The sequence below is a fragment of the Poecile atricapillus genome, chromosome 7 (genome assembly GCF_030490865.1).
Source record: "Poecile atricapillus isolate bPoeAtr1 chromosome 7, bPoeAtr1.hap1, whole genome shotgun sequence".
NCBI classification, from domain to species: domain Eukaryota; kingdom Metazoa; phylum Chordata; class Aves; order Passeriformes; family Paridae; genus Poecile; species Poecile atricapillus.
This window is the reverse complement of record NC_081255.1, coordinates 25,717,872-25,745,752: the sequence shown is the minus strand read 5'-3', so window position 1 is coordinate 25,745,752 and position 27,881 is coordinate 25,717,872. Positions and strand designations below refer to the sequence as shown.

The following is a 27,881-nucleotide window of genomic DNA, read 5'->3' as shown; positions in this document are numbered from 1 at the left end:
CTGTCCCGGTGCCAAACAGTTTGCAGACGCTTCGGTAAGGCCGAAGATGCATGAGCATCACAGATCTCATTCCCTGGGAGCGACACGGCACCGCGCCAGGAAGGGAACCGTGAGTGCCAGGGCTCTGCTCCCCCTGCTGCGACACCCAGCAGCATCACCCGTGCTGTGCACAGCGGTGTTCCACCCCCAGCCTTTTGGGGACTCTGACCCCAGAGCAGATCCCGGCTCCTGCCAAACCATCCCACGCTGCCTGGCCGCTCCTGCCGGCGCCGAGCGTGCTGGCTCGGGCTTGCCTTTGCTGAGCAGCATTTAAATACCGCAGCGCGCTTCAGAACCCACCCCACCTCCGACAGACACGGAAAGTAAGTGCTCTGTGCAGAGAAAGTTTTTCTCTTTCTTTCTTTCCCCCTCTGTGGCATTTCTGTTTTGGATGGCATCCAGATAGGCCTGGCATGGAAACCCCCGGCTGTTTTTTGTGTGTGTGCAGAGCGGGGAAGGATGAAGGGAGAGGGACTGTGAAAAGATGGGAGGAGGAGGGGAAAACACTCCGGGATTTCATCTCCCTTCCCCAGCTCCCTGCTGTCCCGTGAAAGCCGGAGCCAGTCAGCGGCACGCCAAGAAGGATCTCAGCATCCAGGAATGGTGAGTGGGTGTGGGTGCGGGTGAGCGCCCACCCCTGCGAGCCCACGGCGGCGGATGGTGGGGGCTGGCAGGGCCGCTTCCGAGCGGGTATTCCAGGGACAGCTGGAGCTGCCGGCAGGGTCAGGATGTGACATCACTGACCGGAGAAAATCCCTCGGCCCCGGTTTCTCTAACGAAACTCCCGTGAGCGCTGGAGCGAAGCAGTTCTCCCTGCTGCTGCCGCTGCTGCGATCCCCAAACTGCCCATAGTCCCGAAAGAGAGCCCGGCTTGGACTTTGTGTCTTTTTAACTTTATTTTTTTTTCCTTTTTCCTCAATAAGAGCAGAAAGTGCAGCGGAGGGATTTGAGACTGGAAGTCGCCGTGCCGGGGGATGAGGTGAGTCCCGGGAGGTAAAAAGTCAGCACCGCACCTCTGAGGATGCTCCTGGGGCGCTTTTCAGCACGGCATGGGCAAGACCTGGGTTGGCATTAGCCTAGGAGAGAGCAGTTCTTCACCCAGCCGGGCCATGGACGCCTGCAGAAGGCTCTTCCCCTTCCTCTGGGGTGTCCCAGCTCAGCAGCCAGTGTGTGAATGCCAGGAGCCTGTTTTGGGGATGCTGGGCAGGGATCCGCGGCGGTGCGCAGGGACAGGGGGTCCCTCGGGAGGGGACAGGCAGGGACAGGGGGACAGACAGGAGAAGGCAGCACACGAGTTTCCCGAATGGGACAGCCCCGGCAGCGGCTTTGCCGGCGTCGGGGGGAGGGTGGAAAGTTGTGGGCGGGGGAACTCGGTGAGAGCAAGCGGTGGAGATGGGTTTTCCGCAGCTGGCTTATCTCCTCTCTTCTTCTTCCTTGAGCTCGCAGGCCTGGAGCTCCCGGTGTTTGGAATTACGGCCCTGACAACAGAGTGATCACCCTTGGGACTGAACCAGAGCTGTTGGACACCACTGAGGCCATTGGACACTTCTTTTCAGGGCTCACAGCAGCTTACTGGTAGTAGCAGTGGGATCTCAGCTCCCAGGAATGAGGTACCCCCAAAAACCCCCAGCCCCATCGGGAATCTTGCCTAAAATGAATGGGACATGCTGCCTCTAACCTGGAGAGATGCTGCTTTGCTTTTCTGCTTGGAGGTGTCTTGTGTGGTTTGAGAAAAACTGTATTGGTGCCTTTGGGCCAGGGAACTGCTGCTCTGCTGGTGGCGTGGCAGGGAGGCAGGGCAGGGAGCAGGACAGAGCAGGGGGACAGCAGGGGACATCTGCAGGGTGGGTGTAAGCAGTCCTGTTCCTGGAAGCCATCCAGGTCTGTTTGTCATGAGCTGGGGATTTCCAAGCACCATGTGAGTTGGGGGAAGCACCAGCACAGCTTCCCGCTGGCAGCTGTCCCCAGCTGGAGCGTGGGGTCTGAGTCCTGCTCTGCTCCAGGGATTTGTGCCCGTGGATGCTCTCGTGGGTCTCTGCGGCACCAGAGGAGTTTGCACAAGGAAGGTTTGGCAGCAGGGAGATGCTGCTGAGAGCCCAGGGCTTCCCTGAAGCTCCCCCAGCCCATGTGCTGGGCCTTGAGCCCCCTCCCGGCATCTTGTCTTGGCTCATTTCCTGGAATTTTCTATCGTTTAGGTTATATTTGGGATCAGCAGCCAACCATCCCATTTCTCACGGACAGCCCAGCTGGGGCTTGGCTCCAGCAGGAAGCAAAGAGGGAGTGGGGCCAGTGCCCCAGGACTCTGTTCCCCTGCACCCTCCTTCTGCAGCCCTCCTTCCTCAGATGACTACAAGGCTGGAAAGGCTTGTAAAAAGAGGGAATATGCTCCCTTCCCTGGAAGCACCATTTGCCCACAGCCCCTCCCTGGGTCAGAGCTGCAGTGTCTGCAGTTCAGGCTTGCTTGGGAGAAGTCTTTGGGGCATGAGTCCCAAGAAGCAGCCCTGGTTTCAGAGATCCTCTAGGACAGGCTGAAGACCAAACTGCATCTGGACTTCTTTGGGGCTTGAAGGAAAGCTCAGAGGCAGGGCTGCTGACTTCTCAGGCAGGCAGTGAGGCTTCCTAGAGCAGTGAAAAGCCAGCTGGGGCCAGCAGGTTTCCGGGCAGACTGTCCATCTGGAGACTGTCTGGCTGTCTCAGGGCTCTGGCACATGGTGGCTGAGCTGATGCTGCCTTTCTCCTCCATCTGGGATGGGGCTGGGTGTGACTTTAACACTGCCTATGGTGGGGAGAAGGGAATCCCCTAAAGCAGAGAAGCAGTAGAAATCTGTGTGCCCCAAAGGCAAGTTCCCTGGGGAAGCCCGAGGGGGATGTGCAGAGCTGGTGGTAATTAACCTACACTTTGCTCTAAGGTGCCTGGAGCTGGACAGGTCTGTGCTCTGCCTCCTTGGCCTCTTCCCAAAGCTGTGGGAGCTGGAGTCTCCCTGCAGGTTGCCCACAGTGCTGGACCCCTCGTTGTGCTCCCCCGTGGTCGCACTGCCCACGAGGGTTGGAGTGTGCTGCTAACACAGCAGATTCAGGGCAGATGCTTCTGCCAGTGTGTCACTGTCTCAGGATGGATCCAGGGAGGATGCACTTGGCTCTGGAGCCATGGGAGGTGCTGGTGTCAGAGCTTTCCTCTCTCCTTGCCCTTCACACTTGTTAGGGCTTCCCTGAGACCCTTGCAAGGCACTTTTCCCCCTGAAGCCTTTGCAGCCCTTAATGTAAAGGGAGCCTGGGGAGGGAGATCAGTTTTGAAATTGGGGACACATTTGAGGCAGGGGGCCAAGGACCAGCACTGTGACCATTCTGGACTCTGGCAGTGCACCTGTCTGATCCTTCCTGCTGGGTTTCTGAGTAAAGCTTATTTGGGGTCAAAACCAGAGGTTTTCTTTGGTGACCTTGCCCCCATGTCTGCAGGACTGGGAGGAGGAAGCCACTCTCCCTCAGCTCTGCCTGCTCTTCCCTTTTGTTTTGTTGTGTCTAAACAGACCTTTCAGAGTTGTTCTTATTTTACTACAAAGCCCTCATCTTGTTGTGTTTCTCTGTGGTTTCCAAATGATAAGGAAGGAAAGAAGGAAGGAAGGGAGAGGAAGGGAGAGGAAGGGAGGGAAGGAAGGAGGGAAGGAAGGAGGGAAGGAAGGAGGGAAGGAAGGAGGGAAGGAAGGAGGGAAGGAAGGAGGGAAGGAAGGAGGGAAGGAAGGAGGGAAGGAAGGAGGGAAGGAAGGAGGGAAGGAAGGAGGGAAGGAAGGAGGGAAGGAAGGAGGGAAGGAAGGAGGGAAGGAAGGAGGGAAGGAAGGAGGGAAGGAAGGAGGGAAGGAAGGAGGGAAGGAAGGAGGGAAGGAAGGAAGGAAGGAAGGAAGGAAGGAAGGAAGGAAGGAAGGAAGGAAGGAAGGAAGGAAGGAAGGAAGGAAGGAAGGAAGGAAGGAAGGAAGGAAGGAAGGAAGGAAGGAAGGAAGGAAGGAAGGAAGGAAGGAAGGAAGGAAGGAAGGAAGGAAGGAAGGAAGGAAGGAAGGAAGGAAGGAAGGAAGGAAAGAAATCCAGCGAATTCCAGAGCTTTTCCCCTCCCCTTGGCAAAAGCCTTTTCTCCCTTATTTTCTTTTGTTTATTTTTTTTGGCTCAGTTGTTCCCGATCTCTTTTCTGAGGGGTTGGGATGTGGAGATTGGGCTGGGATTTAGGGAGAGAGGGACGCGCTCCCTGACAGGTTTTTTCTGGGAAAAAACCCCTGGAATCCAGAGGTAAAATCTGGTATTTTGATAATGAAAGGGCAGCCCTTTTCCAGAGAATTCCTCCGGCCTATTTGGATCTGCTTTCCCTGTTGCCATGCGCTCCTTGTTTGGTTATTTATGGAAAACATCTGTCCGAGGCCTGGTGGCTCCCTGAGCTGGGAATTCAGGGAAAATCTTGGGAATTTTCTTGGGGAAAAACATCCAAATCCCGGGCACCCTCTGGGGGGGACAGGAGCCCCCAGCAGGGCAGGGAAAAACCCCAATTCTGTGGGAAAAATATGGAATTTTCTGGGCTGGAAGAGAAATTTTCCTCCCCCCCAAGCGGTGCTGGGATAAAGGCAGGGATGGATTTTCCAGGTGAAAAACGGGATCGGTCCCAGCGCTGCCTCAGCTGTGATTAATCTGGGTAATTAATCCAATTAATTAATTAGTTAATCCCAGGGGTGGGACACGGGGGAGGCTGAGCTCTTCCAGGCCGGTGGCGTCATCGCTTTGGAGGTTTCCATCCTCTCCCGCGGATTTCATGGGTTTGGGGAAGTTTTTCCTCCCTTTTCCCACTCCCGGGTTGGAGCTGAGGGAATTGGAGCCGAATTCCAGAGGGAATCTCCCGATTCCTGGGATCCGGCCCCAGCTGTGGGCACAGCCCAGCTGCAAATCCCGGGATTTACGGGGTGGGAAAGGGCCGGGATCCCTGGAATTCCCAGGATTTGGGATTCCAGCGGTGGCAGCTGGAAATCAGCTGGATCCTACCTGGAGCAATCCCGGGAATTCCTCCTCCCTGCACCCGGCACAGCCCGAGATCCCAAAGCCCGCTGGGCTTTTCGGGGAATTTTTGGAAGTCCAAAGAAGTGATGTCCAAATGCTGGGAGTAATTTCAATGGATTTCCCCCGTTTTGGTGGGAATTTCTCTGGATTTCCCCCATTTCAGTGGGAATTTCGCTGGATTTTCCACATTTCACTGGGAATTTCACTGGATTTCCCCCATTTCAGTGGGAATTTCAATGGATTTTCCCCATTTCACTGGGAATTTCTCTGGATTTCCCGTTTCACTGGGAATTTCACTGATTTCCCCCATTTCAGAGGGAATTTCAATGGATTTCCCCCCGGTTACAGCAGGAATCTCTTCCCATCCCCTCTCCCGTTCCCTCATCCCTTTCCCTCTGTCCCACGGTCCCCGATTCCCTTTTCCTGTCTCCTCTCCCGATTTTCCCGGGATACTGATGGCATTCCCGGGGCTGTATCCATGCCTTTGTGCTCAGGCCGAGCTTCCTGAGCTCGCACCGCTGGGAACGGCGGCTCCAAGGGCTTTGGCGGCATCCAATTTGGGATGAGAACCCCAAAATCTGGGATGGGAGCCCCAAAAATTTGGGATGACAAGGTTTAGGGTAGGAACCCCAAAAATTTGGGGCTGGGACCCCAAAAATTTGGGATGAATAGGGTTAGGGTAGGAACCCCAAAAATTTGGGATGAGAACCCTAAAAATTTGGGCCTGGAACCCCAAAAATTTGGGATGGGATGGGTTAGGGTAGGAACCCCAAAAATTTGGGATAAAACCCCAAAAATTTGGGCCTGGAACCCCAGAAAATATGGGATGAGAAGGTTTAGGGTAGGAAGTCCAAAAACTTGAGCCTGGAACCCTAAAAACTTGTGCCTGGAACACCAAAAAATTTGGGATGAGAAGGGTTAGGGTAGGAACCCCAAAAATTTGGGCCCGGAACCCCAAAAATTTGGGCCGAGAACACAAAAAATTTGGGATGAGAACCCCAAAAATTTGGGATGATGAGGGTTAGGGTAGGAACCGAAAAATTTGGGCCTGGGACCCCAAAAATTTGGGACGAGAACACCAAAAAATTGGGCCTGGAACCCCAAAAATTTGGGATGAATAGCGTTAGGGTAGGAACCCCAAAAATTTGGGACGAGAACACCAAAAAATTTGGCCTGGAACCCCAAAAATTTGGGATGAATAGCGTTAGGGTAGGAACCCCAAAAATTTGGGATGAATAGGGTTAGGGTAGAGAACCCCAAAAATTTGGGCCTGGAACCCCAAAAATTTGGGATGAATAGCGTTAGGGTAGAGAACCCCAAAAATTTGGGCCTGGAACCCCAAAAATTTGGGAAGAGAAGGGTTAGGGTAGAGAACCCCCAAAATTTGGGCCTGGAACCCCAAAAAATTTGGCCCTGAACCCGAGTCTAGAACCCGATCTAGAACCCTAGAAACCTGCTCTAGAACCCGATCTAGAACCCTAGAACTTTGATCTAGAACCCGATCTAGAACGTGATCTAGAACCCTAGAACTTTGATCTAGAACCCGATCTAGAACCCTAGAACCTGATCTAGAACCCGCTCTAGAACCCGCTCTAGAACCCGCTCTAGAACCCTAGAACCCGATCTAGAACCCTAGAAACTGGTCTAGAACCCGATCTAGAACCCTAGAACCTGATCTAGAACCCTAGAACCCGATCTAGAACCTGATCTAGAACCCGATCTAGAACCCGATCTAGAACCTGATCTAGAACCCTAGAACCTGGTCTAGAACCCGACCTAGAACCTGCTCTAGAACCCGATCTAGAACCCTAGAACCTGATCTAGAACATGATCTAGAACCCGATCTAGAACCCGATCTAGAACCGACCTAGAACCTGATCTAGAACCCGATCTAGAACCCGATCTAGAACCTGATCTAGAACCCTAGAACCCGAACCTAGAACCCCAAAACTTGAGTCTAGAACCCCAAAATCCGAGTCTGGTACCCCAAAATCCGAGTCTGGAACCCTGAAACCCCCGAGCCTAGAACCCCAAAACCTGAGTATGGAACCTTGAAAATTCTGAGTCTGGAACCTCAAAATTCTGTGTCTGGAACCCCAGAACTCCGAGTCTAGAACCAAAAACCTGAGTGTGTAACCTGGAAAATTCTGCACCTAAAAGCCCAAAAATTTGGGATGAGAAGGTTTAGGGTAGGAAGCCAAAACTTTGGGCCGGGAACCGCAAAAATTTGGGCCTGGAACCACAAAAATTTGGGATGAGAACACCAAAAATTTGGGCCTGGAACCCCAAAAAATTTGAAGATAAAAACCCTAAAAATTTGGGCCTGGAACCCCAAAAAATTTGAAGATAAAAACCCTAAAAATTTAGGCCTGGAACCCCAAAAAATTTGGGATGAGAAGGGTTAGGGTAGGGACCCCAAAAATTTGGGCCTGGAACCCCAAAATATTTGGGATGAGAAGGGTTAGGGTAGGATGCCCAAAAATTTGGGATGAGAACCCCAAAAATTTGGACCTGGATCCTCAAAAATTTAAGATAAAAACCCAAAAAATTTGGGATAAAATACCCAAAATTTCTGGCCAGGAACACCAAAAATTTGGGATGAGAAGGGTTAGGGTAGGAACCCCAAAAATTTGGGCCCGGAACCCCAACAATTTGGGCCGAGAACACCAAAAATTTGGGATGAGAACCCCAAAAATTTGGGATGATGAGGGTTAGGGTAGGAACCCAAAATTTGGGCCTGGAACCCCAAAAATATGGGATGAATAGCGTTAGGGTAGAGAACCCCAAAAATTTGGGCCTGGAACCCCAAAAATTTGGGATAAAACCCCAAAAATTTGGGATAAAATCCCCAAAATTTCTGGCCAGGAACACCAAAAATTTGGGATGACGAGGGTTAGGGTAGGAACCCCAAAAATTTGGGCCCAGAACCCCAAAAAATTTGGGATGAGAACACCAAAAATTTGGGCCTGGAACCCCCAAAATTTGGGCTTGGTACCTGAAAACAGAGTCTAGAACCCCAAAAACAAGGGAGGGAAGGGAGGGAAGGGAGGGAGGGAGGGAGGGAGGGAGGGAGGGAGGGAGGGAGGGAGGGAGGGAGGGAGGGAGGGAGGGAGGGAGGGAGGGAGGGAGGGAGGGAGGGAAGGAAGGAGGGAAGGAGGGAAGGAGGGAAGGAGGGAAGGAGGGAAGGAGGGAAGGAGGGAAGGAGGGAAGGAAGGAAGGAAGGAAGGAAGGAAGGAAGGAAGGAAGGAAGGAAGGAAGGAAGGAAGGAAGGAAGGAAGGAAGGAAGGAAGGAAGGAAGGAAGGAAGGAAGGAAGGAAGGAAGGAAGGAAGGAAGGAAGGAAGGAAGGAAGGAAGGAAGGAAGGAAGGAAGGAAGGAAGGAAGGAAGGAAGGAAGGAGGGAAGGAAGGAGGGAAGGAAGGGAAGGAGAGGAAAGGAAAGGAAGTCTAGATAAAAAACAAAACCTACCCTCAAACCTTAAATTAGCAGCTAAGCCTGACCCTGAACTTGCATCCCTCCCATCCAGTTAATTTCCTTTCATCTCTGGACTTGCCAGCAATCTAAGGACATCAGTTTTTCACATGTCTGTGCCTGCTTCCTCCCCAGCAGTGGTTCTGCCTTGTCCTTGCCCAGGTTAACCCTGTGCTTTTTTGGTTCTTGCAAAACCCCACTGAGCTTATGAAACCAGCAGCAGGACTGAAGCCAGCAGCAAAAACAGGGGTAGGACTGAAGCCCAGCAGCCTTCATGGCCAGGGATGGGATTTGTGGCCACTCAGCTGGGTTTGTAGCCAAGCTCCTCAAAGCCAAGGCTATTTTGGGAGTGTGGGTGGGGGGTGAGCACTAAGGACGCCACGGCGTGGATGTCCCATGGGAAATGTGAATCTCTCATCCTCTTCCAGCCATCCTCTGTGGGGACACAGGGTGACAGCAGGGCAAGTCTCCAGCTCCACCTGCTTCACTCCTTGTCCATTCCCAAGTATAGGATAAGGTTTGATTTGGGGGTTTGCAGGTGCTTCAGAAGGGGATTTGTGGATGCCCAGAGTGCCAGCACCATCCTGTGATGGGAACTGTGGCATAGGGAAGAGGGTTTGCAGCCTTTGGCAAGGTTCCTCTTGGAAAAGCTTTGATTTTACATGTGGGAACTGAAGGCAGAGAGCTGCAGGCTGCTGCCATGGCGCTGGCCCAGGCCCTGCTGGGGCGGGACCTGTATGATCATGTTGTAGGAAGTTGCTAAGCTTGTTGGACAGCACTTTGCCCTTAGGATTCCCCAAAACAGGCAGTGTGAGCAGAGATCAGGACTTGGACGGGTCTCCTGCCCCACCCCAAGCCCTGCTGGACCACAACATGATTTCTAGGAACACGACAGCCCTGAACATCAGACTCAGCTGAACTTTGCACCATAAACCTTGGAAGATCTCCCATTTTCCGTCTCTTTACATGGATCTGCTCCAAATACTTGGTCAATGATGGAAGAGCACTGGTCAGGTCAAATGCATAAAGGTGGAAACTGGGAAATCTGATTTTGCATTGGCTGAGACCCTTTTCCCCCAGTTAGACTCAGGATATGTCTGGGTCCATTCAAAAAGGATTTTGCTTTTCTTCCCAGAAAACAGGTGGTTGCTGAGTCTCTGCCTGAGGGGAATCTGAGGCATTGGTGACTTTGCAAATCCTGTTTGCTCCAAGCTGGTGCATCCCATCTCAGTGCCCCATCTGCAAGGGCCAGAGCTGGGATCTCATGTCCTGGTCCTGGCCACCACTGCTCCCACATTTCCCTCTACATCGACCTCTCTGGGCAGTGAAAGCTCTGAAACGAGGTAGAAAACAAATGTGTTCTTTGGCTCAGTGCCTCCCTCTGATTCTTCAGGTCATAAATCCCAGGATGTATTTTTAGCTTTGTGTTAAATGTAATTTCTGGAGAACATTTTTCTCCGGTAAAGATTAACAAGGTCTCTTAGCGACTTGGTGATTTGGTGGTGGTGATGATGAGGGTCCTGAAAAGGAAACTGCTGCCTGGGGAGCAGAGAGGCTGTGGTGGCATCCTGCAGGCTCAGGGACCAGTCAGCTCTCAGCACTTGGGCAGCAATGGCTTCTACTCTCCATTCCCACTTGAACAGATGCACGGTAGGAAAACATCTGGCAGATGTTTAGCAGTTTTGTTGCTCTTTTTTTTTTTTTGAACTGGACTTCTATTCAGATGGTGCTGAACCACAAAGCATGTTCCTACCTGCCTGATGAGTGAGAGCAGCTTGCAGGGTAACACAGATCCAGCTGTGGATGATGGAGCTGTAGATGAGTTACTGGTCTGGCTTTAGCAGATGAGATGTTTATTTCCCAGTCAGTGGCTCAATATTTGCAGAGGACTTGCAGTGTGAGGCACTAAAGGAAATCTGATTTCACTGCTGTCAGCCCCTGCAAGTGACACGTTTGATGGGATGTCATCTGTCAGGGTGGCTGCTCATCACCATGGAACAGCTCAGTCTCTCTGCAAACAGCAACAGCTCCTGAAGCAGAGCAGATGGAGCCAAGGCCAGCAGAAATGGTCACATAGAGAAATGTCTGTTGGCATGACTTCCCTTGCTGAAATTCCAGGGAAACCTGGCTGCAAGGCCAGGCACTGCTCAGCCCCATCATTCCTGCTTTGCACTACGGGCAAAGCCTGCTGTGTGTCTCATCCTGAGGGTATCCCAGCACTTCCTACATTACTAAGTTTGGATCCCTGCTGCAGTGGTTATATATAAATATATATGTATGTATGCATACATATTTCTGAAAGCATTATGTGTTAGCAAGCTCCCCAGAAGGCTTTTTTTAGAGGTGTTATCAACAGGATGTGCTTGAATATGTGGAATCCAGGAAGTCCTGGATAAGGGCTTTTCTTTAGAGCCTCCCTCTGCCCAGAGTCCCTGGACTCCCACAGAATCCATTAGGACTACTGTAGCTCAGGCCAGTCCCCAGGGACAGATAGGAGTCATGACATCATGCTGGCTTCATCAGCTGGCATTTTGGAGAGATCTTTTTTTTTTTTTAAGTGGGAAATAAGGTCTTTGCCATGGCTGGAGCCAGTTGTATGGAGCAGGGGATGAAAAAGCATCCAAGAAACATCCCCCAGTCATTGCCCTGAGGCAATACATGAGGGTGACAGGGATGTGGCCATTAAAATCCCACCGAGCCACCTGAGATGGGGAAGGTCTGCAGATATCCTGGTGTTGAAGTCATACTGCATAACACTGTGTGATGGCTGTGACCCCCTCTGTGGGGCAGAAAGCACCTGAAAACACACACTTTTTTTGTACCTGGGTACAGCAGAGCGTGGTGGGGGTTGGTACCACTGTGATGTGAGCTGTGTAAGGGTGGCAAAGCTCTGGCACCAGCTCTGTGGGAAAGGCCGTGGTTGTGCACCAATGGCATTCGTGCAGATCCTGCAGGCATTGGGATCATCACTAGGTCCTACTGCTCCCAGTGATGACCCCAAGGTGAGGCTTAAGGGGAGCAGAGGGTTTCACTTGAGAGATGTTTAGCTGATCACAAAATAGGACCTGCCTCAGGCTCAGGACTGAGTTTAGAAAACAAAATTTAAATAGCAAGCTTTTGGCTAAAGTTGTTTTTTAATGGTTCATCCAAGGTTTGCACCATTCCCTCCTGCTTGTGACTTTGGGTCAGTCACTTCCCTTTTCCATAAATATTTTCCTTCCTTTTTCTTAACTGCTTCTCCAGCTCTTCCCATCACGGGGAGGCTGTTGGAGGACTTTCTCTTCCCTAAGCCTTAGCAAGGCATTTAGCACAAGGAGTCCTTGCTCTCACATTAACACCACTGGTGATTAATGCAGGTAATGAAATGCACAATTTCGGCCTGTCCAGGACAGCCTTTTGCGGATGGGATTTCCCCTGGACTTCAGGGAGGAAAAGGAAAGGAAAATACAGCCCTCATCTGTGCTGCTAATCTCGTCCAGGAAGGGGTGAGCTCAGCACTTTGCTGAGCCCTGGAGTCACCCGGAGCATCAGCTCCACCACCCCACGGGCTGCCGTGTGCATTGTGTGCACGCCGGGAGAGCTGGCGGCATCCTGGCACTGTTCTTCTGCTGTGCTGGGCTGCATTTCCCTTCTTCGGATGTGGGTTTTGTTCTTTTGGACAAACACACCAGGCAGAACAACAAAAATAATCCCCCCCTTTCCCACTGATCCTGGCGCTGGGGCTGTGTGAACCAGCAGCCAGCTGCGGTCGCAGCGTGGTCCCCGGGGCTTCACTTGCCAGCCGCTGCTGCAGGGTCAGGGATTATTTGTACTGACAAGTCCCTGGGAAAGGGACACTTCCCCTTTGCCAGGAGAGGAAAAGGCCACCAGAGTGGGACTGCATAAACTGGTGAACTCTGCTGATGGCTCTCATTTTATTGCTGCACTTGTTGGTAGAAGCCTGGAGGGAAGAGGTTGGCTGGAGCCTGGTGAGCTCCTGGGGTGCTCAGGAAGGAGGGAGGGCTCTGTTGGCCATCAAGCCTTGCATGGGGCACATGTGGCAGGGCTTACGCTCTCCAGTGCCAGGAGCTGCTGTGTGAGGTGGCAGCAGCTGCTGCAGGTCACCCTGGTGGGTGTGAAGGGGCCAGAAGCTCACTCCAAATCTGTGTCCCCATGTGCTGTCAGAGCACTGGGGTCAGCCAGCATTCTGCTGCGAACCCCTGCAAGTGTGTCCACGCATGCAACTGTCTTCATGTGTGACTGAAATGTGTCTCTTTCTTCTCCCAGAAACCTCCATCCCTGAAGACCCCAGCCCTGGGTTTCATGTTGCTCTGAGCCTCTGCCCTCACCCTGGCTGGCCCTGCCCGCAATGGCTCTGTGTCTCAAGCAAGTCTTCAACAAAGACAAAACGTTCCGTCCCCGAAAGAAGTTTGAGCCGGGCACGCAACGCTTTGAGCTGTACAAGAAAGCCCAGGCCTCCCTCAAGTCTGGACTGGACCTGAAGGCAGTGGTGCAGCTGCCTCCTGGCGAGAGCATCAATGACTGGATCGCCGTGCACGTGGTGGACTTCTTCAACCGCATCAACCTCATCTATGGCACCATGTCGGAATACTGCACGGAGAGGAGCTGCCCCATCATGTCCGGGGGGCTCAAGTACGAGTACAGGTGGCAGGATGACAGCAAGTACAAGAAGCCGACCAAGCTGTCGGCCCCGCAGTACATGTGCATGCTGATGGACTGGATTGAGATGCTCATTAACAACGAGGACATCTTCCCCACCAGGATAGGTGAGTGTGCTCTGCTTCCCCGCAGGAAAGCTGGGGTTGTAACCTGGTTGTAACCTGGCTGTAACCTGGTTGTAACCTGGGGTGCAGGTTCCCAAGCTGCTGGTGAACCTCAGGGCTGGTATTGATCAACTTTGTGATTCAAAGTACTGTGGCATTTCCTTTCCAGGTGTTTCTCAGTGTCTGTCCCACACCCTTTTGCTCCAAACTGACTTTGGGATTTCTCATCCTTCTACTAGGGGATGTGGAACACAATGTTCTCCTTTTCTGTGTTTGAACTTATTCTGTGTTCATGAGAAATGAAGGCTGGTAGGTCATTAGCTTCCTTGCCTTCCCTCCTCAAGAGGATGAGCTGCAGGGCTGTGATGGTCATCACATCCCTGCTTTTCTCTCAACTAATCAACTCAGTTTCTTCCTGGTTTTCCACGTAGGTTCATGGTCCCAAGATCCAACCCTTGCTGCTTCATTCCTCAGCCCCTTTCCATCTCAGCCCTGATCATACCTCACCTCTTGCCATGTAGCTGAGGCTCTACCTGAGCAGAGATGCCCATCCCCAGGATGTGGCCTTGCCACTGCCAAGGCCTGGGGTTATGGGTATAATACACCCCTCCAAAAAGTTTGCCCTTAGGAACTTGCAGCAGCTGCCAAAGCCAGCACATCTTTCAAACTAACCCCTGTGCTGCTGACCTGCAATGCTCAGCAGCTGCCAAGGTTGATATTAGCTCTACTTAGCTGCTTTTTGTCATTTGGGGAAATGAGTTCAAAGGTTGGAGCTGATGGGGCTTCCAGAGTCTCAGGTCATGCCTTGGAGAGGTTGTTTTACAGATGGAACATGAAGCTACTTGAATGTAAAAAAAAAAAAGATTTAAGGATTTTGGGGAGGGGGAAGGCATAGCTTTGCAAGTCTGCTTGACCTTTTTGTTTGCCAAGCAGACAGAGCTGTATTAAATCAGTGCAGCTTATGATCAAGATTTTCATTAATATGCTGGGAAACATTGAAGAAAATAGCTTGTGTGGGATTACTGGCATTACTCACTGTTGTAGCCCCATTTGGCTGTGCTGTACATGTAGTTGTGTGTCTTTTTAAGGAAATTCTCTGGCCCTTGGAATCTGAGAGGGGTTGTGGGTCTCTGCAAGCAAGAGGGGAGACAGTGCCTGGAGCCTGGTTGTGCCAAACTATTTCGGCTTTGGGATGGGGTGTCTCCCCCAGACCCCTACTCTGCTCTGGCTGCTCTGGCTTTGCCTGGAGTTAGGGTGGGACAAGTCCCTGAAACCAAGACCAGCAGGCACTCACTGCCTTCCTCCCCTTGGCCTCTTCCCCAGTGACCAATACTCCCCTGTGTGTGCTGGATTCTCTGGTGATGGGAGGGATGCAGTCAGGCCTTGGGCCTCTCCTTGATGATGGAGATGTGGAATGGACACAGGTAACACCGGGTGTGATTAGGGAAGGAACATGGACTCACTCTTAGAGCAACTCTGAACAGGAGCATTCAAAACCTCCCCTCTGCCTTTTCTTCCAGCCCCAGCAAGAGCTGAAACTGAAATTTGCAGCTTTCTCCCACTGCCATAATGGGTGAAAAACTCATTGGCTTTGGGATGGGGTGTCTCCCCCAGACCCCTGATCTGCTCTGGCTGCTCTGGCTTTGCCTGAAGTTAGGATGGGACAAGTCCCTGAAACCAAGACCAGCAGGCACTCACTGCCTTCCTCCCCTCACTGGGGCGGGCAGGTCAGCACAGTTCCAGCTCCCCATGCTGAAGGACAGGCAGGATGCCTTTGGGGTGTGTGGAAGGGGCAGTCCTGGGACTCAACAGGGGCATTCACTGGTGGATTCACTGATGGAGGCATCTTTCCCTCATGGGCACAGTGGTGTCCGTGCACTCCAGTGATCCGAGCAGGCTGGAAGCGTGGCTGGCTGACAGCATCCGTGCCAGATACTTTGTGCCAGCAGTGCCAGCTCTGCTGGAGACAGCAGAGTTCATTCTGCCTGTACAGACTTGCTGCTGCTGAGGGGTGAGACAGCAACCACAGGGAGCAGGGCAGGTGTTCCTCTTCCTGAGGTGGCTTGTCCCCAGGGAGAAGATCTGCATGCCATTAAAAGCAGAGGCACAGATGTAGACTTTCTCTGTTTTCCCTCCAGCCAGAAAGGAGTGTCCTGATCCAGTTTCATGCTTTTCAGGTGGGATTTGGGATGTGATGCTGCTTGACACTGCTCTGGGGAGTAAAGGTGTACAGGGAGTATTAACACCTCAGGAAGCAGGCAGCCATGGGAGGGACATTGCAGCACCCTCTGCTCACCCACATCTCTCTCTCTGAGCTGCAAAAGCCTAATACAGTCATGGTCCTGGTGGTTTTCACCTCATTTCTGGCACTTCTCTCTCTGAGCTGTAGCACATCCTGATGTGGGGAGGGATGGCTGGTGCCTCTGGTTTCCACTTCTCCTTTCGTTTCAGTTTGGGAGCAGTTCTGGGTGAGATCCAGGATGACTGTAAGTGAACATGGGTCAAATACATTCTTTTCTCTTCCAAGGCGGTTCCTGGGGTCCCTTTTCCAAGCCCTTTTGTTGTGGGGACCCTTGTGTCTCCTGAATGACTTCAGGCACTGTGTCAGCATGTCTTGGTGGTTTTGGCCTCACACAAGTGAAAGGGAACTGAGGCTGAGGTTGCACTCTAAAGCACATGAAAAGCTGTTGGAGGAGGCAGGGGGAGGAGGGAGCTGGTGGCACTTTGTCATCAGTGTGTCCCCAATTATCTGCCTTTCACTGGCCTGCCTTGTTCACTGGGTAATTGCTCGGCAGCTCTGGCATTTCAGAAGATGGAGTGTTTGGCTGAAGGGAAATGCACTGGATGGTAGAGGAGGCTGGACAGGATGTGTGGCTCGGGGACAGCAGCCAGGATGACCAAACAGAGGTGCTTAACCTCTCTCCTGAAGAGCAAACCTTGGGAAAAGACCCAGGACAAGGGGAATAAGGCACTGACAGGACACAGAGGAGATGTGAGCTTTTTTAAGGAAGGGAAAGGAGCTTGATGAGGTGATGAGAGAAAATTACAAATGTCACACTTTGGAGTTGTGGTGAGACTCTTTTAGGTTTGCAGCAGAGATGGGATTTAGTATGAAGGTTTGTTTCACTCCTGCTTGTGCTGGGGAGGTCCCTGGGCACAGCCGCCCACTGTCTCAGCAGGTGTTTCATGACAGCTTTGTGCATCTCAGCTTCCCCTCCTGGCCCCTCTTTGCCATGTGCAAAGCTGCCCCAACACAAAGATTTCCCTGGCTGAGGCCACACCACCGCAGACAAAACAGACTTTTCCCTTTTTTAAACTTTGTTTTTCTTAGAAACAGCAAGTGTTCCCCAAACTCACAAACACTTCTGGAGGCTAACCTCAGCATCCAGGTCCATCCAAGAGCTACACAGCCTGAAGCAGCACATGATTCAGCAGGACTTGCTGCTAGGCTCCTGACAGCTGAGAGTTATCTCATGGGTCAGAGGGGGGAAATCTTTCAACCCAGGGTGAGAGGCTCAGCTAGAAATGAGAGACATGGTTCACTGACTTGTGGGCTCACAGGGTCCTTAGGCATCACAGGGGAGACCTTGGCTGGGGTAAATGGTCACAGCTCCAGTGACCAGAGCAGAGCTGGGCTGCTTTGCACATTAAAGCATCTGTTCCTTCAGCACATGTCAGAGGTGGGAGGGGAGCAGAGTGACAAACAGTCTTGGTTTAGCCAAGCTGCGTGATGCAGAGCTCTTGCCAGCTCTGCAGTGAGGCCAGAGGGACAGCAGGCATCTGACATGGCAGGAAGGGAGCCCAACACCAGCAGACAGTTTGTGACCTGGCAGAGTCAACCAGCAGAGCTGCAGCCCTCGGATAGCACCAGCAGAAAATCCCTGTGGTGGAGATTAGTAACAGGTCTGGGGGGGCTGCCAATCCCCTGCATACCACAGCAAGGGTTGGGGCAGATACTGTGTCTTCCCCATGCCCAGGGAAATCTACCTGAAGGGCTCCATCCCACTGTCTAATCCTTTCTCTGGAGTGGGAACCTGTTTGTCAGCCAGTTAAGATGAGACAAATCCCCTTAAGGTGTGGATTTGCCATCGAGCTATGCCAACCTGATGGCTATAAATCTAAAGAAGCAGCAGCTTTTCCAGACAACCACATCATTTAGTGTGTGCTAGTGGTTTGTTTCCATGCTTCCAACCAATGTAGCTGTCCTGAAAAATACATTTAAATGGAGAGTAAGCATTTTTCCCATGCAGGGAGAAGAATAAATGGTTCTGCAGGTGTACTTTCACCAGCTGGTAGAACTATATCAGTAGATTTATTCAGTGAGTAGCCACATGAACAAATTATCACCTGGAAAATATCCTCTCCTCCCAGTAATCGTTCTGCCCTGTGGTGCCTGGGCTTAGGGAGCTGCTGCTGGGCAGCGCTGTGCTGAGGAGGGAGGATGGTTGGATGGGGTTTCCAGAGCCCACGGCTGTGTCTGCACTGGTCAGCCCAGGTGTCCTCCATCAGCACCATCGTGGCTGCTGAAACCTCCCTGTTGTTAAATGAGTGCAGACAGAGGGTTTGGAGCAGCCCCAGCACCGGAAACACCCTGCGCTCCCTGCCAGATTTGCCTGCAGCTCAACAGAGCACCGGCCACAGGAGGTTTTATAACAGTTCTTGGAAAGCTTTTCAAAACTCAAGCCTGTCATTCAAGCATAGTCCCCAAACAATTATAAAAACCAGAGAAAATCCGGTGTGAAATTATCCGATACTTTCTTGCCATAACAACAGGAGAAAAATGTTCAGAATTCAGCTAATTATTGGTGTTCTCTCAGCTGGCTCTTTTTTACATAATTTGTTTTGTTTTTTTCTTCTGCTTTTTTTCTTCAAAAATTAATACCACACCAGCTTGCAGCTGCCATCATGCCATTAGTTTTAAACAGGGCTTTAAAGACTCATTTTTAGGAAAAATGAATCACTGAACACCACGGTGGCCAAAATGAAATTGAGAAATAACAACAATTCATCATGAAGTTCACTGAATTACTGCATTTGCAGAGGGAAAAAATACAATTGCCAAGAAGCAAAATAGCTTCCAGTCCTGATTCATCGTGAAAAAATTTAATTGGCTGGTGCACAAGTGTTGGGGATAGGAGATGGCAGGAAAAATCCAGGACCTTTTGGCAGTCCCTTACCCTGAGCACAGGCACTTTGTTACCTCTCATTTTCATTTCCTTTTACACATGGTTTCCTTATGTTTTGAAGCAATCAGCACAGAGTGAGAAAAACAGATTCCTTGGAGCTTTAAATCATATCTTGGGATTTTCAAGCAAAACATCCAAGACAAACTAAAGGTGCCAATTCATTTCAGGGCTGTGAGTCACTCTCCTTGGAGTGAAATTTTACCTGCTGTACTTACAGCTTTTGCCTTGGCTTGGAGCAGAAATTCTTCCTAATATCTAAACTAAACATCATGCAAGAGTCAGAGGGTGGCTGCTGCCTGCCAGGCTGTGGGATTGCTGCTGCTTTCTCCAAGGTTGCTGGATGGTGAGCACCAGCAAATTAAATGTAAAGGTAATTTCAGTGCTTTTAAATCAGCCCAGGTGGGTGCTGTGATGTTCTGCTGTCCCCCTGGGGCAGTCAGACCACCATCAATGGGATGAACTAGGATGGTGTTTTTTGGTCCTTGCAAATGTACAGGGCTGGGGAGGGTGAAGAGAATCCAAGCAGTGTCACCACTTTGGGGTGGTTTGTCCAGCCTGGAGGTCCATCCTGACTTTCCCCTGGCCTGTGTATTTCGGCTAAGAGAACATCTCAGCCACACAGGGCCTGTCCCACCAGACTCATCCCTCTGTCTCATCCATCTGCTCCTGTCCCTGGTTTGTGCCACAATGTGCCACTTTTGAGATGGAGCAAGTCCCCAAGGCAAGGGCCACCAGTGCCCCACTCCCAAATGCCATTTCTGGGTGTCCTGGCCACCGATGGGGTCTCTGTGCTGGCCGTGAGGCTGATGTGCCTGGCCCAGCCTGGCAGGGCACTGGGAGCTCTGAGGGGAGCAGCCTGGCTGGGACGTGCTGGCTGCAGGGAGGAGGCACAGCTGTCCTGGCTGTGTCCCCTCCTGTGCTGCAGAGGATGTCACATGTGGTGTCTGCTGGACATCCGCTGCGCCAGCAGCGCTGACCCAGGGCAAGCCGGATCTGTGCCGGATCCTTCTGCTGCTCGCAGATGAAGCCTTTACTGCAGAGCCCTTTTCTTTCAGCTCTGGGCAAGGGGGTGGGGTGTTTCTCCAGCTCCCCACCAGCATGGGCAGTGCCTGCTGGGGCTGCTGTGGGTTTCTTTCCAAGTCACTGGAGACCAGCAGCGAGGCACCACCGCTGGCAGAGGCAATCTGCGTGTCAGATATCCGCCCCGCTTCCTTCCCGAGGGGAAGGGCTTTGATCAGCTGGCACAGAGCCCTGTGCCAGATGCAGGGTCCAGTCAAGCATCTCCAGCCTGTACCGAGGGTCCTGGCACAGGAGACAGACTTGGCTGCAGCACAGGGAGAGGAAGCAGGACCCTGCTGTGCCTCCCTGGGCAGGTGTGCAAGCGAGAGGGGGGCTGCAGGGAGAAAGAGTCAGAGCAGGAGCCAAGTGATCCCGGAGATTCACAGTGAAGGCTGTGTCCTGACATGGGACCTGGAGAAATCCACGAGTGACAGGCAGCCACCACTGCAGCCTGGCCATGCCTGGAGGGGACGGCCACACACTGACACCTGGTGATGGACACAAAGAAGGGCAGCTCAGCCTCAGCTCCCCGCAGCTTCCGATGCTCCAAGTTCCTGTGAAACACAGTGGCTGAGCAGCCCAGAGGTGAGCATGGAGGTCCTGACAGCCTGATGGTATCTTTCTGTACATCATTAGGTTTAGGAGTTCAACAACTCCCATTGTTGCTGATTACATGAGATTTTAATTAGCTAACCTTTAAAGACCCTTTGTAATTCAAACTATTCTTTGATTCTGTGATTTAAGCTGAATCTCTGTTCCCTAATGAAAAGGCTGCTTTTGGAGAACCCAGAATGCAGCTGGAAGTGTCTCTTCCCTAAATTCTCTCAGCTGCCAGCATGTCCATGAGGACTTGCTGGTGGCAGATGTATAAGACAAGACAATTCCTGGCTAACCCCAGGACAAAATCTGTGGAAAGCCACTTGTCACCATCTGCCATGTCTGGAGGTGGCCCATCAGGATCTGCACCATAGATGCTGTCAGCCCTGGGAGCCTGAGATCTGTTTGATCTGCTGCTTACTCTCTGGGCTTATTTCCTTCTCAGCTCAGGACTGGGTTGAGGGGTGCTGCATTCCTTCACTTTCACTCTTTGCTGTTTGGCAATAAATTCTCAGTGATGGTCAGGTCGCATTTCTCCCTCACTGCCTGAGGTTGCTTACTGGGATGGGTGACAAACTGAAGGCAGCAAATGCCTTCCTGCCTGCTTCTGGGCACTTGCTGAGATCCCAGCTCTCTCTGGTTCCAGGGAGATGACAGGCTGTCCAGAACAGTGTGTATTCCCCAGCCACTGCCCAGAAATGTGCATTTATCAGCAAATATTTTGCTGTGATGAGCTTTATTTAAAATAAATAAATAAATAAATAAATAAATAAATGTTTCTTAACAAGTTCTTCAAAGCTGGTCTGCAGGGGCCACCCTAATGGCATGTCTGAGTCCCCAGCTGGGTGATTCCAGCTTTTATTTGGTCAGCAAAACCTGACTCAGTGCAGAAAGCTCAAAGGAAGCCATTGATAAAGCTCCGTGTCCCTCCTGACCGCAGGGGAACCCGGAGAGCTCTCTGATCCCTGTCTGTGTCAGACTAGCAGGCAAGGAGAGCTCTGTAACCAAGGGTGTGCTGGGCAGAAGCAGATCTCCAGTCACATCTCTGAGGTGCTGGCATAGGGACAGCCTGGTTGTACTTTGCCAGATGTGAACACCTTTCCTGAACAGTCCTGATGGGATCTGTCTGAGCTGGCACTGAAACAGCTCATGCTGAGGTTCCTGCTGCAGGAGCAGCCCTGGGGCTGCAGTGTGCTCGTGGTTATGCAGAGCAGTGACCACAAATCAGTCTCCAAACCACCTCTCTGTGTGACACCGAGCCAAGATCTGTGTCCTTCTCCAGGTGGTGGCTGGGACATCCAGATGTGGCACGAGCACAGACACTTCAGTCCTGCCCTCTGCTCCAGCACTGTGCATGCAGGAAAGGGAGACTGGGCTGTGCTCAGGGTGACTCTGCTTTAGACCAAAAATAATTTTCTTTTATGAGTTCCAAACGCAAAGCCTTCCCAACCCTGGCAATTGAAAACAGGCTCTACACGTGATGTCAGGACAGAACCTTTGTGTTTGCCACCCACGGAGGAGAGGGGCTCAGCACTGCTGCTGGGAAACAAAACTGCCAGGAGCCCTTGGGAAAAAAAACAGTTCAAACTGCCTAGCAAGGCTGGTGAGAAAGATTCAAAGATAAAATTACCATTTTTAATTTTTTAGCTAAGAGATTTGCTGATGCTTTCCTGTGCACAAAATGTGTGAGCTGGCCATGGTTGAGCAGAGGTTGTTTGGAAGGATTTTCAAGAGGTTATGTGCTGCATTAATAAGAAGCTAAGGGAGGAGGCTGGTACAACCGTGGGAAGGGAGGTTTTTATTTTGTTCTTTGTGTATTTGCATTGAATTGCTCTGGGGAGAGGAGGAAGCCTCAGGAAAACAAATACCAGTTGTTTCATTCTCCTCCTCACAAAAAAAAAACCCAAAAAGTTTAGTGTTTCAAAGCCATGTTTCCTTTAGACATTTACCCCAAGGTTGCTGGCGCTGATGGTATCACACCCTGAGATTTTCACTGTGATAGCAGCGTATTTTGAAAAGGATGGAAATATCCCACACTGTGTCCTTGTGTGGGACAGAGCTGAAAGTACAGACCCAGGTGTGGTGGGTCCCATCCTATGAGGATATCTCAGGATGATACAGCCACAATGAAATTACAACCCAAACATCATTAAGATGGGTGGTTTTCTTCCTGATTTAAAGAGACATTTTATTGAAGTAAGGATCAGGAAAAAGGTAGAAACCTCCCCCATTTCTGTTGATGCATCAGAAGTGATGTTTAAGGGTGTGAGGAGGAAGGAAAACAGTATAAGCCATGCTTTTGGGTTCAGGTATCTTTTCTGGTAGGAGATGGTTTGGCTTTGTTCACGGACCTGGGTAAATACAATTTGACTTATGTAGTGCCCGAGCAGGCTTGTAGGGGAAAGGCAGAGGGCAGAAGGATCTTCTGCCACATTGCTCTAGATTGAGCCAGATGTGGAGAGTTGTGGCTTCCTCAAACAGATGAGGAATTTCCTCTCCTACAGCAAGTCTCCAAATCCTGAGCCCATGCCTGTGTGAGACTGATGGTTGGGCAATGAGGGAACATGTGGGAAGGGCTCAATGGCACACTGCCCCAGTGTCACTCTTGGCAGTAGCAAAGGGTGTTCTTCCTTGTCATCTATGACTGCCTGTCAAGCATGACAGAGACTTCTAAATGCTAACTGGTTTGGGTTTTATTTGGAAATGTTCAAATGGCTTCCAATTTGCTTCTGCTTTGCAGGTGTTCCCTTCCCCAAGCAGTTCCAGCAAGTTTGCACCAAGATCCTCACCCGCCTCTTCCGTGTCTTTGTCCATGTCTACATCCACCACTTTGACAGCATCATCAACATGGGTGCTGAGGCTCACGTCAACACCTGCTACAAGCACTTTTACTATTTCATCAGGGAGTTCAGCCTCATTGACCACAGGGAGCTGGAGCCTTTGGTAAGGATGGCCCTGGGATGGGGAGGTGGAGGGTGAGCGGTGTGGGCAGGACACAGCACTGCTAGGTTCGGGTTGGGGCTGGACTCCAAACAGTGCTGACCCTCTCTGGACTCTTTTGGCCACCCTACCTCAGACACACAATCATGTTTTCTGTCTTGGGACCATCAGCCTTAGTGTTCTGAGAGAGAAATTCCCAGCAGCACCAAGGAAACCATTGATCCTTTCTTACCCTTTTTCTCTGTTGTCTGTGAACTGAACTTCAATACCCTTAGGGCCACCACAGGGTAATGTCCCCATAGTGACTTGGTAGCTCTAAAGCAATTTGCACATCAAAGTGTTTCCAGCCAGTTGTGCCCACATGGCTTTCAGGAGTCAGAGTTGAGCCAAAGTCTCTTCTCCACAGTTTTTCTTTTAGCATCCCCTGCTTGAGATCCTAGTGTGAATTACACTGAGGCTGCAGGAAGACAAGCCCCAATAGGAGACACAGCTTCAGACAACAGCTGTCAAGGCCATCACTGGATCTCCCAGTTTCTCTACAGCCTCCCTTCGGAAGCAATTAGCCAGGCAGAAGGTGAGAGTCCTTGACAACAGCAGGATTTGTGGGAAGCAGAGGCCAGACAGTCCAGGGCTCATAAACTAGATAATGCACATAGTTGATTTTGTAAGAGAAGCAAGTTTGTCGCAGGCAAGGTTGAGTGTAGTCTGACCTAGGGAGGACATATTGCAGTGGGGAAAGAATTAATAACAAACCCAGTAGTTTGTGTGCTGTGATAAGGGCTGGGTTTCAGAAAAGGCTGTATCCAGCAGCAGAGAATCAGGGAACAACAAAAGGATATAATCTGAGAAAGAGTTGAGAAGAAGCCCAGCTGCTTGCTTAGGATCTGGAGGTGGGGAGATACCCTTGCCCCTAAGTGCTAAGCACTTTACTACTCTGCTTTCATTTGTTCAGTCAATTTTCTGCCTATCTGCTCTGATCATGATTTAGGGGGATGGAGAGATGATGACCTAATCAGGGGAGACTTGAATGACAGCAGTATTGACTTTAATTATTTTGTAGAATTCAATTGCAACACATATTATCACAATGGCCCTCAGCTCCAGAAAATGGCAGCTCAGCATCAGTCTGTCCTCTGTCAGTGTTCCTCATGACAAACCTCTTCAGCATTGCTATACAGCCCATAATAGTGTCATCCCCTTGGACTGCTGCTTGCTAATGTAAATAATTAACAACTGGGAGCCAAAGAAGAGGCTGACTTTGCTAAATAGGCTTTCAATACCAATGACTCACATGCAACCTAAGATGATTGATGGGTCTGCATAAATCTCAGGTGAACAGATTCTTTCCCTGTGATGCAACCACTGTCAAACTACAAGGAAATGAGACACATTTGACCCTGGTCTATCTGTGTCTCGTTGCCTGCCATCCAAGCCTCAAGCAGACCCAACCACTGAGTTGAGAGGAAAGACCAGGGAGGAGGAAGGCCCTCCTTCCTTCAGGCAGTGAGCTGCTTTAGGTGTGTATGAGTGTGTCCTGCAACCAGGCTGCCTCATCAGCCCAGACAGTGTCCTAACCTTGTATTTAGTTAGTCTCTAAGAATCCCATGACAGACTTCTAAGCTTTACTTTGCCTGAATCTCCATTTGCTGCTTCAATTTCCCTTTTGTCAAGCTTCTGTGGGATGTGATTTCTTAGCAGCAAATCTTGGGAACTGAGAATGAGATCCTTTGTAGGGCAGAACTAGCAAAAGGTGGTGATTCACTGTCTCAGTAAGTGAAGGAATGTGGGGCTGGAGAGAAGCCGTGCACTCGCTTCCTTGATGAGGGCAGCTCGTGGTGCTGGGCTGCAGTGATGGCAGGGTCCAGCTGGTTATGCACTAAAGCAGAGCTGTGGGGATTTCCTGGATGTGAGGAATGCCTTGGACATTTGGGGCTGGTTGGGGGAGCCCACTGGTGACTCATCAGCCCACTGGTGACTGCAGTCCCTCCTGTTCACGGCTGCTTTTGTGCCTGGTGTTGTGCTAGCAGGGTGGGTGCAATGCTCTTACAAGAGGATGTGCACAGTCCTCTCACCCTCTTCTTTTCCTTCCAAGATGTTTGCAAATATTTTCTGTTAGCAGCATGATTTGGTGGCAGAGCATCAACTTTTCATTTGATGGCCAGCTTCTGCACTCAGGTGATTTTGCATGTTATTCCTACAGGAAAACCCTCTCTTTGACACTGTGCCTGATGGATTTGAAAAACAAAGTTCTCACCACTGAAGATCAGAGTTTGCTGCTTCTGTCTCCCTTGGTTATATAACTAAAGGGCTTTTTATAGGGTTACTCAAGGGTCATCCTCCTTTCCTAGTTTTTTTCAGAGTTGCATTCTTCCTTCTCCATGGACCAGTCCTACTTTCAATCTATTTTGGGAGTACCTTTTAATGTGCAAACCTTCCTCTGGGGTGCATGAAGGGACCTGTGGGCACACAGATTCACAAGCCACTAACCCCATGAGCCAGAATCACGCTTTTCTCATTGCAGGATTTACAAGATAGAAGTTGAGGTTCTGAACAAATACTATTTCCACCAGCTGAAAGCTGGAAACCTTCCTAATGTAGCTGACATGATGCCATTTTGGCTAAAGAAAACAATCTGTAATCCTAAACAGAGCTTGGCCTCGCTGGAGGCTTCCTGCGGCTCCTGTTATTAGCACTCATTTTCATTGCAGTATGACTGTGGGATCCCTTGCTGAAAGCACAGGTCCTCTGGATGTGCTGTGGTCAGCTCCTGGAGCAAGAACTGGCAGCAGCTCCATGTCCCATCTCCCAAGGTAGCTGTAGAGAGAGGCTTGAGAGTGGCATCACCTTATCTGGCTGCTCTGCAGCTGAGCCAGGGGCAGGACCTTTGTCTTTCAACATCTCAGCCAAAGCTCTTTCCTTGGACTGCTCTCAAGGCTAGGGCACAGCCAAAATACCCTTGTGCCACAGAGACCGGGGAGAGTGCCAGGATGGAGCTGCTGAGGCAGCTGAGTTCCCAGGAGGGCTGTCATGGGAAATAGAAGAAGGCTGCCCAAGACTCCCACGGTTGCTTCCCTGGGTTGGTTTTGGACACCTCCCAAACTGCCTGACACGTCATGCTACTCAAACCTGTCTTTTGCACTTACTGTTTCTTTCTTTTCTCTCCCCCTTCAATGCAGAAAGAAATGACAGAACGAATTTGCCACTGAAGGCTTCTGGCAGACGAACTCAGCTGGCTCACTCAGAGTCTGGTGGGACAAGACACCCCATGGTGGGAGATCTCTTCCCTAGGACTTGCTCTGGGCATTCCAGCTCACTGACCTATGAACACTGCAGAGGAGCCTCTTCAGGCCAGGGCTGAATCCTAAGTTTTCCAAGAACCTCTGGACAGATTTTTCTTCTTTTAATAGATCCCAATCTCTGTTGTATGGTTCCTGTTTTAGAAAGCCACTGACTTACTGGAGAAGGAGGCAAGTCTGGTTTACTTTTGCACACTGATTTTAAGACTCAATCCTATGTCTGACATCAAATTTTCAGTGACCTTCCCTCTTGTTTGTCCTCTGCTATATTATCTCCAAATATTTCCTTAGCAATTCCTGCCCTGTGAGCAGGTGTGTCCTTGGCTACCAGGTAATGCCTGTTACCTTTCCCACAGGCAGTGGGTTTGTGGTAATACCTGAGATCAGCCCTGCAAAGCTGGTGGCATTTCATCCCACTGCCTTCACATGGTTAGTTGTTGATGTGCTGTTTTTAACCATGAGCTATGAATGTCTCTTTCTGCCCTAATTCATGGTTTACCAAAGGGACCATTTTTTCCTTCAAGGGATTTTTCACATTTGGAAGAGGGGACTTGATGATGTTCTAAGATGCATCCAATATTTCTTGGGCTAATGACAAGTGGCCCCATGACTGAGGAGGTGAACTAGGCCACTGTTCAGTGTGATCAGCACAGTCTACCTGAGAAAGTTTCAAAAACTGGTGAAAAGAAAGTGTTGCCAGAAAACAACATTTTCAACATGTCAGCATTTCCTGATGTGTTGTCTTGGCTAAAGATGGGCAAATGCTGGTTGTAGAAACTGTTGGTTTTCCATTACCCAACCTTACAGCAGGTGAAGAAGGACTCATAAGAGACAACTCCTCTACTCTGTTCTCGAGATCCCCTTCAAACTCAGTATCATCCTGTGATTCTTAAACCTTTTTGACCATCTGCAAGCATAATATTGTTACTTGATTTGTGCCATTACTCCCCTGAAAGGTATCATGTCTCAAAACTTCCTCCCCTTCTGCTTGCAGTGCCTGATAATTTGTGTTTCCTGTGCCATTTTAATTTTGACAAAAATATTTTTATTTTTCCATCTTTATTGTTTTGGGGGAGTGAAAATCAATTTGTCTGAGCCACAGAATTGTTATGTTTGTGTTTCCTGCTCTTTTTCTGGGAAAGTTTTCTATATCTGACACAGATAATCTTTATAGTCTGGGGTTTGCCCATTTTTGGGGTAGGTAGGGGATGTGGCTAGAAAATGTAAATGTTTAGGCCAACATTAAAGTGCACAAGTGAATTTTTAGTGCTCAAAGCACTTATCTTGTTGTGAAAATCTATTTTTTTTTACATCTTGTGTACCAGATGTATATTTTTACATGGAAATAAAACAGAGCAAAATGGACACAAAACCACCTGATACATCATTCCAATATTATCTGTGTAAAATAATCAGTCAAAGTCCAAATATTTGTTCTGTTGCTAATTAAAAAAATGTTAATAAGCCTGGTGTACTTCATTCTTCCCTGATTCATCTGTATT

At 50.4% G+C, this 27,881-nt stretch overlaps 1 protein-coding gene across 3 annotated transcripts; it reads left to right on the top strand.

Moving 5' to 3' along the window:
• Positions 1–557: 557 nt before the first annotated feature.
• On the top strand, positions 558–27,837 carry MOB3C (MOB kinase activator 3C). Of its 3 annotated transcripts, XM_058843271.1 has the most exons (6): positions 558–642; positions 963–1,018; positions 1,479–1,649; positions 12,805–13,304; positions 22,884–23,086; positions 26,260–27,837. In XM_058843271.1, the coding sequence occupies exons 4-6, from the start codon at positions 12,887–12,889 to the stop codon at positions 26,287–26,289; spliced, it is 651 nt and encodes a 216-aa protein (XP_058699254.1). In that variant the 5' UTR covers positions 558–642; positions 963–1,018; positions 1,479–1,649; positions 12,805–12,886; the 3' UTR covers positions 26,290–27,837. The 3 variants fall into 3 exon arrangements, with proteins under 3 accessions (XP_058699254.1, XP_058699253.1, XP_058699252.1); XM_058843270.1 differs by lacking the exon at positions 558–642 and having other exon boundaries at positions 802–1,018; positions 1,486–1,649; XM_058843269.1 differs by lacking the exon at positions 558–642 and having other exon boundaries at positions 802–1,018.
• Positions 27,838–27,881: the final 44 nt, after the last annotated feature.